This window comes from Castor canadensis, chromosome 11 (assembly GCF_047511655.1).
Source record: "Castor canadensis chromosome 11, mCasCan1.hap1v2, whole genome shotgun sequence".
Taxonomy (NCBI): Eukaryota; Metazoa; Chordata; class Mammalia; order Rodentia; family Castoridae; genus Castor; species Castor canadensis.
This window is the reverse complement of record NC_133396.1, coordinates 32,046,506-32,060,391: the sequence shown is the minus strand read 5'-3', so window position 1 is coordinate 32,060,391 and position 13,886 is coordinate 32,046,506. Positions and strand designations below refer to the sequence as shown.

At 37.1% G+C, this 13,886-nt stretch overlaps 1 protein-coding gene across 1 annotated transcript in view; it reads right to left on the bottom strand.

The window, feature by feature from the left end:
* Ankfn1 (ankyrin repeat and fibronectin type III domain containing 1) overlaps positions 1-13,886 on the bottom strand; it is a 418,857-nt gene that overhangs the window by 89,768 nt on the left and 315,203 nt on the right. The window contains exons 8-10 of the mRNA XM_074046108.1: positions 11,859-11,956; positions 9,472-9,562; positions 4,436-4,543 (exon numbers count right to left, since the gene is read on the bottom strand). Of these exons, the coding sequence (XP_073902209.1) occupies positions 4,436-4,543; positions 9,472-9,562; positions 11,859-11,956 (297 nt within the window). The remainder of the gene's footprint in view (positions 1-4,435; positions 4,544-9,471; positions 9,563-11,858; positions 11,957-13,886) is intronic.

Here is a 13,886-nt window from a genome sequence, read left to right as displayed (position 1 = left end):
GGCCTGAAAGCTAGAAGACAAAGCAACACCTTCAAAATCTGAAGAAAAATTATTTCAATTGAGAATTTTATACTTGTCCAAATTTTGAATAAATCCCTCTTTAGATGTACAAAATATCACAAAATTGCTCCTGTGAACTCTTTCAGGAAGCTATTGGAGGGAAAGCTTCACCAGGGAAGAGGAAGACTTGAGGTACAAAAAGAAGAAATCCAATATTGGAGAGTGATAAGAAGAGTCTTCAATATGGTGGTAAAAGGCAATGCCAGGGTGCAGGGGACATGAAAACAGCCAGTCACCTGTATAGTTGAGAGCAGGGCAGAGGCTCCATGACAGGATTATTCCAAAAGACGCAGTTGAAACAATGCTTAATGTATCTTGAGACTGAGAAATTTGATAAAATTGGGGAATAGGGATTTTTTAATTATAACCATATAGAAAAATAAACAACACATAATAAAGGATGATTGTTAATTATAGGGGAAACAAAATCTATCCAGGAAAGGAAAACAGTCATAACATTTACCTTATAATGTAAACATTAAAATTTAATCTTACTAAAATTCAATGTAAATATATTAGAATGGTGAGAAGATGGGAGTTGTGTGTGTACATGTAATGGGGAGGTAGAGTGAAAAAAACAGATACATTGTTATTTTCTCTTTTTGAAATAATACCTAAAATTGAAAAAACCCTAGTATCAGAAATATGCTGAATATGTTATTTAGAGAATAAAACTTAGTGAAAGAATTGGCAAAAGGAGTTAAGAGGTTGCTTTTGGGGAGCAAGAAATGGAGATGGGAAGAAATTGTTTCTTACCCTTTTTATTAATAATCCATTTTAAGTCATCTATTCCTTTAAAAATGGATGAATGAGGTATATATAATTATTTGCATTTTACAGATAAGCAAGGTGAATCACAGAGCGGTTTAGGTAGCTAGTTGGACTTTAAACTCAGGCAGTCAACCTTCAGAAACACATTATAATAATATAAAACAAAGATTAAACAAAAAATAGACTAAAAAATAAAAGGAGAAAAATAAAAAATGCTTCTAATACTTGGGAAAGGATTAAACATTCCAGGCCTCTTCTGTCCTGGGCACATATGGTTAGAATGGCATTTCTGGAGCCCTTGTGGTTGGGTGGGACCATGTGACCAGTTCTGACTAATGAGTTCTGAGCCTTTGTGACATGCATAGTTTTGCCCATATAAGACCTTCAAGAGTTTCTTTTCCTCTCCAAGGATTTCTGGCAAATGTTTGAGAGATGATAACAACACAGAGGGAAAGTTCCCAACTGAAAGGGGATGGGGTGTAGATATATAGCATGAAGGAAAAAACATACTTTTGGGGGATTATTTGGCTATTGCAGCATAATACAGGCCATCTTGATGGATATGGGGTCTAAAAATCACTTTTCTCCTAAGATCCACTGTGCCTTCCACACTATACTTCTCTGCTTGGTGCAGAACTCTGGAGTACAGGTTTCTGTACCCTGAACACAGTACTTCTCTAGCTTGTAAGTGCTTGGAGCATGGAGAGTTTATTCATCCTGGCGTGTCTAACACCTGACACACAGTAGGCAGGGTTTCAGTTAATGTTGTTTTTGAAGTTGAGCAAATGAATGATAATTGAAATTCACACCTGTAGGATGCTGCTATGATGCAAACAATTGCCTTTGCTATAATTCATTATATATTTTAAGGGAATGAACTGTGTTAATGATAAAGTTTGCTCATTATCTCCCTTGAATTTGCATCTCAGTACTGAATATTCAGATTAAGTGTGACCAGTTCTTTAGCCAAAATTCAGAAATGAATGTGGGCTTTAGTACTGCCTCTGTAGAGTGTATAAGAGAAGAGATGTTTTATTATTGTTACTGCATCTGGAATATGCTGTAGATTTAGTGAGCACCCCAGCTCATTATAGTGGAGTCACTTCTTATATTTTAATTCTAAGATATATCAGTAAAAAACTGAGGTTGGAGAGTGGATCTGTTCTTCATCTGGAAGAACAATGGAAGAAAACATAAACTAGAGTTTGCACTGTGACATATGAATTTAATCCATTATCTAATTTAATCCTCAGAACAACCCTGCAAGTTAGATATTATTATCCTGAGTTTTCTGATGGGGCTCTGTCTCAGAGAGATTAGATGCTTTCCCCCCAAAATACATAGCTAGTAAATGGTACAACTAGACTTGAAATAATTATTTTTTCCTAATTGTAAAGTTTATAAAGGTTTTATTATAAAATTTATATGGTTTATGTCCCCAATAAACCAATAGCATCTCAATGTAGTTGAATATTTTAAATAAGAATTTTATAGTTTTCTGTAAGCAATATTTACATTATTCTGTCTTTATCTTTTAAATGTAGAGTTATGCTAAATCATTTTAGAATCATTCCATTTTTTTGAGTGAGGTAATTTGTTTTATCTTGGCATATTATAGATCAGGATTTCTCAAAGTTTATGCCTTGGAATACTAATTCTATGAGAAAGTTTTACATTGCTGAAAAGCATGGAAAATGCTTTTTAACCAAATGTAGTATGCCTCTTTATTATAATCTTTAATATTCTTATGTATAATTTACATTTCCAAGGGATGAAGAATGTAGTATTTCCCAAGCTTACCTGACAAGAAAACCTTTTCCAACTCAGCATTGTATAATACTACTATTCTGAGTAACACACTTTGGATTTTTTTTTTTATGTGTTCAGAGTACATGTCAATATAAAAATATTCCTCTTTTTGGGAAGTTCAACCTTATGCCGTACTTAAATTTTTCCTAGTATTGGTGTGCATTTTTATTTCTGGGGCAGAAAACCATGTACATGACAGAAGTTAAATGCAAACTCTAGAAATAATTGAGCTGCCCAGGAAATGATTTCCTGTAAGCCATAGTAACAAGGACAGCATTTGAATGCTCAGATAATATTAAAAAAAAAATCCCTCACTCTCAGGTCCAGTTTTGGCTTACCCCCTCAGATAAAGACCAAACACAAAGTAGTTACAATTACAAAGGACTGCCTGTCCAATTGTTTTACTACCTTTACTTCCATCCAGGGCTCAGGGGGCAGGGGAACAATGGAAAGGCAGAAGAGAAAGGAGCCCAGGTAACACCAACTTGGTTAAATGAATCTGGGGACCTAGAACTGCATGAATTTCTGTCAGGATGAAATGCTGAAGGTCCTGTTTTGGGTAAAGTCTTCCTAGAGATCCAGGAATGAAAATCACACTTGGGGTTCCTTGAGTGTGGTGAATATCCATAAGTTGCTTACATATATATTTACATCTCCAAATGAACCACTCATTAGAAAAACATCATTTTCTTGCAAATACTTGCCCTCATCTCTAGTTAGAGCCAACATTTCTGAAGGGCCCTGTTGTCATAGCTATAGAGTAATTGGGAAAACTTTGTGCTAATGCTAAGTATGATTTATACCTAGTCCAAACACAGCTAACATAGCATTTCTTAGTTTCAACTGTGGCTTTCTTTCCCAGCTGGCCCAGCAGTGCCCTGAATCTAGACAGCACAATGTAGTTGGAGATCTGATGGGAGCATGGAAAATGAAAACTTTATGGAGGCTTTAATTCTCCAAATAAAACTAAGTGCCTCTTCCACGAATCATTACACAGATCAGAAACCTGACCCTGTCCCATTTGAGCAGCCTAAGCAGCAGACAGGCTTTTAAAAGAATCTCAGAGGTTCTTTGGGCACAATTGGCTGGAATCTAGAGGAGAGCTTTGCTTTCTCCTCAACAGTGGAACATTGGAAGACTCAAGTTCAGGGTAAGATTAAAGTTCAGTGCCTAGTCCCGAGGCAAGACTAGGAGACAAATAAGGTGTGTCAGGAAGGATGGACTTGGAACCAGAAAACCCAGGTTGGAGTACAGATTCTGTCTTCTCCTGCCACAGTGACCTTGGACAAGTCACTTAGGCTCAGCTGTAATTGCCAAAATGAAAATGAAAAAGGGATAGTGGATATGAAATTGTATTGTAAACTATATTATAAATCGATTTGAAGGCCTATTATTATTGTCATTATAATTGTTTGACCTCCCTCAGGGATGCTCTGGAAAGTGAAAATGTTGAGGGTGAATATTCTCAAAGACCCAGCACCACATCGGAGTCTTGCGAAGGGACAATTCAAAGAGAAGAGAACTTAATGGCAGCTACTGTTTTTCTTGTGCTCATTTTCAAGCTGTTCAAATGGAGAGAGGGACAGAGAGAAAAAAAAAGCATGAGAGAGAAGGAGAGGGAAGTCTCTGCTGAGGGGTTAAAGCAAGATAGTGCTGTAAAGTGATTCCAGATGTACAAATATTAATATCTCTCTCTCCCTGATGAATGAGAAGGTATGACCCAGCTAGGAAACTGCTAAAATTACCGGCGCCACCGAGACCTCAGTCGATGGCCCAGCGCAGATTTTATCCTTACCCCGGCAGCTGTAATGCTGATGAAGGGCTCGGACCTGCTGCAGCAGACTCTCCAGAACTTCACTCTGTCCCTTGTGTCTGGGCTCTCTGTCGTCATAGTCTTTCCAGTCTATTGAACAAAAGAAACAAACAGAGGGAAATTTTAAGGCCTCTTCCCTGCCCTGCCTTAGGAGCTGGGGTTTTCCACATACTGCCCACAGCTCTGTGGATGAGCACCCAACATATGTAGCGCTAGCAGGTCTTGCCAAATATTTGGAGGCCGCCATTGTTCGGAGTCCTGTGCATAACAGTAATTGTGGTTGGTTTCTTATGTTGGGCACTTATAGGGCAAGAGAAAAATGGTAATTGAAAGCCAAAAGAAAATAGGAAATTTAGGAGTTTAGTCTATCCCCTCCTAGTTCCCCTCCCCTTTCACTATCCCATGTCCTAATCAGTTTCCCGGCCATCTCTCCACTTAGCACCCCAAGTCTCAACTGGATTTCCACAGTAGGAAAGAAAGGGTTGGGAATGTGCAGACTAGATGAAATCCACAGTCCCAATGCTTTTATTGTAGGTTTCACACTTTTGGCCAGATTGACATTTCTTTCCAAGGAAAGAGCCCATGTCAGATGCCAAGAAATGGAAATCTACATTTTGCTCTAATGAATGTCTGCTTTGGTTAGCTGGCACAGCAACCTCTGCACATACTCTGAGCCACCAACCACCCTGTCTGCTCAGTCTCTAAATATACAGTATTAGCTTACATGGCAAATTTAAATTGCAATCCCCACTGAGATTTTTCTCCCCCTTCTATTTTCATTCCATTTGGCTATAATGATATCAAGAGTAATAACTCATATGGGACTAATGTCAAGATTGTAATTCTGCTGTCTCCAACTCTAGATTTTTTTTCAGCAGGTCAGTCATTTAATTGTTCATCCCTTCTCTCCTGCTATCCCTCCCCCAGTTTTCCTTTCTGAACCTTTCCAAAGCAGTAACTTAAAGCCCTTCTTAGTTGAAATGCTTTCTCTAAAAGTGCTAGTCACTCTTCCTCAGAAAAACCAGTTAATTCACAAGGGTATATTGGGCTTAAATTCTAGTCAAACAAGTTTCAGATTCCCTCCATGTTGGATCTATTTTAAAATATGGGGTCCTCTTCAGTCAAAAATGTAAGCATATTGTGCCAGTTAAAGTTAGGTAAAAGCATCCTACACTGTCCCATCCAAGGTCCAGGAGTGCAGCAGTTAGGAGGGACACAGTTCTGGACTCAGATAAACATGGCTTTTTCTATTCCTAGCTCATTGTCTGCAGACAAGCTACTTACATCAATAGTGCCTCGACTCACTAATTTGAAAAATGAGGGTAGTGTCTACTTTGTGAGATTTTTATGAGGATTAAATGAGAAGTATATTAGGTATCTGGCACAATGCCTGTTACATGACAGGCATTCTGTAAATAATTAGATAAAAGCAATTCATTATGGAAACAACATTTTTCATCCTATCAGATAATTACCTATGTATGAAAAATGGAGTCTCAGATTTTCTTATCTTTCTTCTTTCCTATTCTCTTCCATGTACACAAGTTCTCCATTTTACCTTTTGGAACACTGAGGTCTAAGGACCACAGTTCCAGTCCTGTTTTATTCAGCTTGTTGCACAGCTGGAACTGTGACAATATTTAGGGACTTTCTGTGCAGTGCTCCTACTCATTTCATTTCTTTCTTTCTTCTGGGAAGGAGGGTCAGAAGCTTGGTTAGTGTTGGTGTGCTGGAGCCTAGTTGTGGTCAGCTTTGGAGACCAGAAATTGGCATATAAGCATTTTGTAGTTTCTTTGTTACTTGTGGGAAAGAACCATGATTAATTTCTTTTTGCCTCGTTTTTCTTCTCTGTAAAGTATGTTTTAAAATCTCCGTTTAGGTTTTTTGGACCTGTGGACATGGTGAGAACAAACATTGCCCTCACAGACCCTCAAAGGCCATTACTCTCTTAGTTGGATAATGTGTGTATCTGAAGTGCTCAGGATTCACCAAACAAGATCATGTGCTTGCCTAAGATTCCTGGGTGGCTGAATTACTATGTGGCCCTGAACATGCTAATACATTTTAATGAGTGTTAATGCTGCCATCAATGTAAAAGAAGATAAAATGGGTCTGGCTTTTTCAGCTGAGCCCTATTACAGCAGGGCAAGCGCAGTCTGATGACTTTATGATACATTAGAAAATTGCTAATGCTAAATTGCAGCCCAAGTGAGCACTGTACATGATGCCAAGGTTTTTGGAAAGAATGAGTTTTTCTCATAGATGTTTGGAAGGTTCTGATGCATACATAAAATAGGAGACTTTAGGGATGAGGGAGAAAATTGAAAATATATTAAGAAGTCAGGAACCTGACAGAAAGAAACTTAGCATAGTAGGAAAAGAGCAGATTGTGCCACACAATGCAGCTCACTGTTCTGGTAATGAGACACTTGCATTGCAACACAATGCAAAGCTTACATTCACTGGCCATATCAGGGTTTTCCCGATCATAACTCAGACAAGCCTGTCTGGGTGCTTTTCTCTTATTATGAACCATACCATATAACATAAGTCTATAAAAACACATTAAGGCCTTTTGTAAAAATATTAAAAAAAGTTTTATAGCTTACTGGAACATATTACCAAATTTCCAATTACTCTGTCATGTTAGAATACATTGTCCTCTAGTAAATATCTGAATACTGATATATGTTACATCACAATGTCATACTCTGTTTATAAATAGAATGGGAGTGTTTTTATATTGTTCTTCCAAGTGATATGGCATGTCTGCAGCAACTATAACCATGTGTTAGGATTTCAGTTTTTTGCCAGTTACCCCTACTAATCAAACAAAACATACTGTTTTAGAAACCATTGCTATTTAATATGTTAATTGCTAATAAATAAATAACCCCTCCAAGTCCTGAACAATTGTGCTTGTCATTCTGGAGAGAGCTCTTCAAATAAGCTATGAGAGAGGTGTCTGAATAGAATTTACAGTTTTTAGAACCAGTGCTTCTGACCTTTATAAGGAAATGCATGGGGTATGTATTTGGAGTGGGTTCTTCCTTGCTTCATTTTCAAGTCAACTAAGACTAGCATATATATTTTTTAACTTTTCTGTGCTTTCTGTCTCTCCAATAAAACATCCTTCCCTAATGGGATTGGTTCCCTTAGTGCAATTCCCAGGCTGTGTTTCTGATGTATCTTTTTAGTAATGAAGCTGTCTGAGCAAGACTGGTGTAATTAAATCATCACATGCAGGGAGCATCAGGGCCCTTGGAGATGTCTGGTATTGGTGGTACAAAGGCCTGCATGACCTGATATAACTATCTGAATTCATGGAACATGGTAGTCAGGCATGGTTGGCTGATACTGATGATAGCAGGGCGATAGTTACCACAGCATAGGAGATGAGGCAGGGCTTTGACCAATTCAGGTTTAAATCCTGGCTCAGAAATGTACCAATGATGATGTGAACTTGGAGAAAGGCAATGTCTTCTCTGAATTATAGTTCAAAGGTTGGACTCTGTGGATGTCCCTTTATGTTAATAGTTCCCTCATCATTAAAATGAGCCAATCCATGTAAAGTACTTAGATTAATGCCCAGAAGATAATGAGTCTTATAAATGTTCTTGCTGTTGTTGATAGTGATACAGATGATATGATGGTGCTTATTCACAAGACAGGAAGGAGGATGAAGGATTGGTATAAGGATCAAAAGAGATACTGCATGTTTTATCACCTGGCTGATAGTTGGTTTTGGGGAAAAGGTTGTTATAACACTTGAAAAATAAATAAATTATATGTTATATATTTCTATATTATACATAGAAAACTAAAAAGTCCATAATCTCATAAGTTAATGTCCATTGTTAAATTTTGATAGCTAGCAAGACATATAGAACACCCTACCTAATTATAGGTGAACTAATTGTTAAATGTTACATGGAAAATCTCCACATTTATTATTATTATTTAAATAAAACTTATACTGTAGAAATTTTTTTCACATAATTTTTAAACATCATTTTTGGTGGTTGTGTTTAGTTCTATAGCATAGATATGATATTTATATGTTAGACATCACTTAAGTATTAAATTAATAATGGCTTGTTTTTCCCATGATATTTTGCTGTTATCAAAATATCAGAGTACATAATTGTTTACTTGCAGCTCTGTTTCCTTAGGTTAGATTGTTAGATATATAATTTGGAGTAAAAGGAAATAGATTTTCTTAAGGCAGTTGATCTAATACAAGTTGTGCTCTGTAAAGGATTTAGTAGTTTGCACTCTCACAAGAAGCATATGAGACCACTTTTAACTATTGTATTAGTGACTTTTTTTTTAAACATGAAAATACAATCCAAAGCATTGGTTTCATTATAAAGAAAAATCTATTATATGGTCTGTCTGGAGACATTTGTTCTGGTTAATTAAATTTTCTGGTTAATAGAGAGTTACCAAACATACCAGGCATGAATTATTAATCTTCAAATAATTAGAAGAGGCCTTTGCTGGATTTCTCAGCCACCACTACAAATGTTATAGATTGTATTTGTTGTAGGTTGATTGTTAGTAAGAGAGCTTTTGGCAGAAGGTCTGATAAGTAAAAACTTTTATATTTCATTCTCTTATGAAATTGATGTGATCTGTCCTCCTAAGGCAAAGAAGGGGAGATCAGAGGTAAAGTGGACTCTAAATACTCCCACACAGCTACTCCCACAGTGTCACCTCTCCATCCCCACTGAAGCCCTGGAAAAGGAGATGATGAAACTAAGTGTACAGATGTTGATTCCAGACACTGAGAGCTTAGGTTACTTTTGAAGGATACAACTGATAAAAGGTATAATGATGATCAAACTCAATCTGTCTGGTTCCAAATTTCCTCTCCTTTCCCTCTACTGAGCTGCCTTTCTATGAGCATTTCTGCAGAGGAGTCATTCTTCTGTGGCTCAGCTGCTGCCCTGAGAAGGAACTGAGGATGGAGCTGGAGTTGGAGCCTGCTGCCATGCTGGAGTGTAGCCACCACCTACTAGAAGGAGAGGCACATGCTGGTGTTGTGGTCTGAGCAGGTCCCCATCCTTTCATGTTATAAGCTGAGACTTGGACAAAATATTGTTGGCCCTGCAAAGAATCGAAATAGAATAATGCATCAGGCATTTTAGTTAATCACTTTTACTGGAGAGGCAAGTACTTGTGTTTGGTTAGCTTGATCACTCTTGGGAACTCTACTGTCTCCACTTTAGTTTTCTGTATTTTCTTATTATATTTATGCATTATAGTAATCATTTCTATGTACTTTCTTGTTTTAAGAATTGGAAATTATATTTACTTTTCCTGACCCCCCCAAGTTACATATCAATTTTTAAAAGTCACATAGTTCTCCAAAGTTTACCAAAAATAGCAATCCCTCACCCTCACCTCTTTTTCCTTCTTTCCCCTCCCCAGAGGCAACAACCATCACCTTCTTTAGCTGATCAACTTACTTTAGAAAATTAACAAGGTATAGTAGGTATCTTTTCAAATTAGTGCATTAAAGACTGGCCTCATTCTTTTAGTGGCTGCATAGTATTTCTCTGTGAGCAAATGCCATCATTTATTTAACCAATTCCCCATTGGTGGACATTTGGATTGCTTTCATTTTGTGCCACAATAAATAATCCTGCAATAAATATCCTTTACTCAGCTGTTCAAATATTTTTAAAAATTAACTCTTTGATGTGACTTCAATGTTAAAGCTATTATTAAAACAATGGCTTATATTCTTTAATGTCTTTTTATGGCATTAAGAATTAAGGAGTTGCTTTCATTCACTGATAATCCTTTAAAATGTTTTGTATGGTTTTATTTTTTGCTTTGAGGGTTTATTTTCTTTTTTTCTAATGAAACCAAAGGGGCATTTGAGATGCCAGCATTTGATGAAACATTGCTTGCAAAATTGTAAGTGATGTTTGAAGTTCAAAAAAATAGCACATCTTTGTAGAGCCTTTGCTAGGGGTTTAGTAATATCAGACTCACCATAATTCGAAGTTAATTTTTTTTTCTCACATTGAATGCAGGTTTCTATGCACCTCAAGGTTATAGGGATTATGTAGAAGTGTAAATCTACTTCCAGGATTTTATATGATTAGGATAATGTCTGCAACATTCTCATTGGATGGCTAAGTGTAAAAACTTAATCCCCTATAAAAATTAGCTCAAATATTAGAGAAGCCCTGTGTGGAGAGTTTTCCATTTTTATCACTGTATCACTTTTTCTTTTAAGCAGTGGAAATTCCCTAGGGTTCCTTCTGGCCTTCTTCCACCATGTGAGCCAGAAGGTTGGAACTGGTCCTCTGATGATAGCATTTCTGGGGGCCACCCACTCAGGGGTTTGTTTGCTCTGGTAATCCACAGTTTTGGTCTCTGGTGTAGACATGGGATTAGGACTAAAAGTCAGGATTCTTGGCGGTGACCCTACCACCAAGAATTCTATTAGAGCAGGTCAAACTTGAAAGATGCAACCTAAAAGATGCAGTTTTTTAATGCTGGGTTTTAGACATATATTATAGATAACTACTTAAATTGATTTAGCCTTTAAGAATACAACAGCAGAATTAGCCTACCTCTTCCACATGAAGGTCTGAAGATATTAATTATTTGAGTTATATGAAAAAAGGTTAAATTTACAAGGAAAAGATTTCGACTAAAATGATATTTTATTTTTTGTATTGTAATTGAAGAAAACAGGGTTTGTTTCAGTTTGAACTGATTTGCTAGGTATTTTTATGTTTTGCATTTCATACATTCATATATGGCTCATAGTCCCATAAATAGTGTTTGAGTTTAGATTGGTTAAACAAATAAGCATGATTTGTTCCAGTTTTTCATTCAAAGTTTAAATTGGTTTAGGTTACCGAGAAATGTAGCTCCACTATATATATATATATTTTTTCTTTTTTTTGTAGAAGTATATTTAGACAGTTTTTTTTTTTAATCAAGGGAAAAGGATTTCTCTTGGGAAATAGTGTGACTCCAATTGATGACTGATCTCAACCAAGGCTGGGGGGGGGGCAGCGGTAAGGGCTAGATGAAGCTGTTATTTTTACCATCAGACAGGGAGTCAAAATTGGATCTCTCAGAGCCTTTGATCCCCTGCAGATTAGACTGCGATCCAGAGAGCAGCAGCTTTCAGGGCTTGCATGAGGCCAGTCTTTTTCTGATCTCTTTAGAACACGGCAGTTTACAAAGTGGTTCATGCTGTCTGCTTACTCCTTTGTGAAATTCACATTATAGATACCAGACATATCACACTTAATGAGTGGCAGTTGTTGCCAGAAGACTGGGTGTTGGCTGTTAGTTTCAGAGTAGGCGTTTGCTACCAACAACCCAGCACAAGCATAGTGATAGGGAATGACAAGTCTACCAGGAGGATATTTACCATTGCAAGTCCTGTGATTGTGCATCTTAAGGTCTGCAGATTATCCATGATGATTTCTCCAGCCAAAGGGGAAAAGTCTTTAGACATACTCCACTCCACTGGAGGGGCAGGGGTGGGAGAGACAATGCAATTCAGTTATATGTCAAGAAGCTCCATAAGAAAACACTAACATATAATTCTTATAAAAAACAGTGCTTACCTCCATTTCCTCATAATGGCACATCTAATAATCCTTATTTTAAAAAAAAGGAGCCAAAAAAGTAATAATTCAATAGTCATTGATATATATATATATATATATATATATATATATATATATATATATACCTTATGAGTTTTTGAACCTTGATATTAGGTTATATGTATGTCTTGTGGTATTCTTTATAATATATATTAAATACTGTCATGCAAAGAAATGCATTATTAGGGCAATTTTGCTCTTGAACAAACATCACAGAGTATACTTATACAAACTAAGTCAGCTACACCATCACTAGGTGATAGGTAGTTGATCTGTCCTTGACTGAAATGGCTTTTATGACTGTATAGCTTTTCCCAGGAGATCATTGCTATATAAAAACACATACACTGTGTGTGTGTGTGCATGCATATGTATGCATACACATTCAGGCACATCATATACACAGTTAATTGTATGTAGAAAAGTGAAGAGTACATTAGGGTACTGCCTTGTGTTCCCTCCCAAGTCTGGCTTCTGCTTCATTATTCTACTGAAAATGCTCTTTCAAGGTACCAGTGGCATTGTGATTCCAAGTAAAGAAGCCTCCTTTATCTCCTCCCCATTATTTGACACCTTCTTCTCAAAACATTCTTCCTTTGGTGTCTCATATACTACTCTCTTCTCCTTCTCTGCTTCTCCTTCCTGATAACTTCTTTCAAGCTTTTTCTCTTCACCACTAAGATCAGGGGTTTGAGGCTGACTTATTCAATGCTGTTCTTCCCTGACATCTTCAAGGTGGTTGTTCATTCAGAGTTAAATCATTCAAATTTGAACACCTTATTTTGCCGTGAGACCATGTTCTTTTACAACATTTTCTGTTGGTTCAAAAAGTCATGGGTAGAAAAGTAAACTGTGCATCTGGGAAATAAGTATCATAAGTAACCATTTACACATGGTGGCATTTAAGGAAGCTGCAGTGAAGCAGAGCTGAAGTCACATGGAAACCATGCCTCCGTGTTTCTAAACCTCTTGTGACTAGCTAGAGACCTTAAGATTTAAGGTATATTCTCCATGACATTTAATATTTCATAATCAAGTCAAACTATCTCCAACTCTTGCTGCTTCTTTGAGTCATCCATTCCTCTGTGTTGGAGCCACTGCCCTGTACCCTCTTCCTCATGCCCCTGGAATCCAGCTTGGTTTCCTTACTCCCTTGAAATTGCTCTCATAAAATTCCTAGTGTTCTGAGAATTGGTAACAGCCCCTTTTTTGGACATCAGACCACCTTTGGCCTCCCTGGTTTCTTCAACCTTCCTTCCCCTTTGTCTTGGTTGTACCTTCTCATCTGCTTCTCTTGCCCCTTTGGCTGTCTCTTTTTTAGGTTTTTCCCAATTCCTCCTCTTCTCCTTTCCTTTGATGTGATGTTCCTTGTTTTTTTTTTTTTTTTTTCTTTTGGCTCTTTTTTTTTTTTTCACTCCATGTGCTTGTCCCTGGTGTTGACCTTATGTTTCATGCCTTCAATAATGAATCTTAAAACTGGGATTCTAGGTCTAGCTTCTCTCTTGAGCTCTAACTTCCTCCTGTAAATTTCCACTTGAGTGCATCCCATTCCATTTGGATGTTCCCTAAATACTTCTTTTTCCCAAAACAGTGTCTTCTCAGTGTTAGTTAAGGTCACTTCTATATATCCAACTATCCAACCAAATATCTCAGAGCATCTTTGCCTCTTCTTCCCCCAGTTTCATATAATCAGTGTTGACCAAACCCAGTAGTTCCTACTTCTAAACTGCCTCCTCTAAGTTCATTTTTCTTCCATTGAAATAACCCTAGAATAGGCTTTTATAATC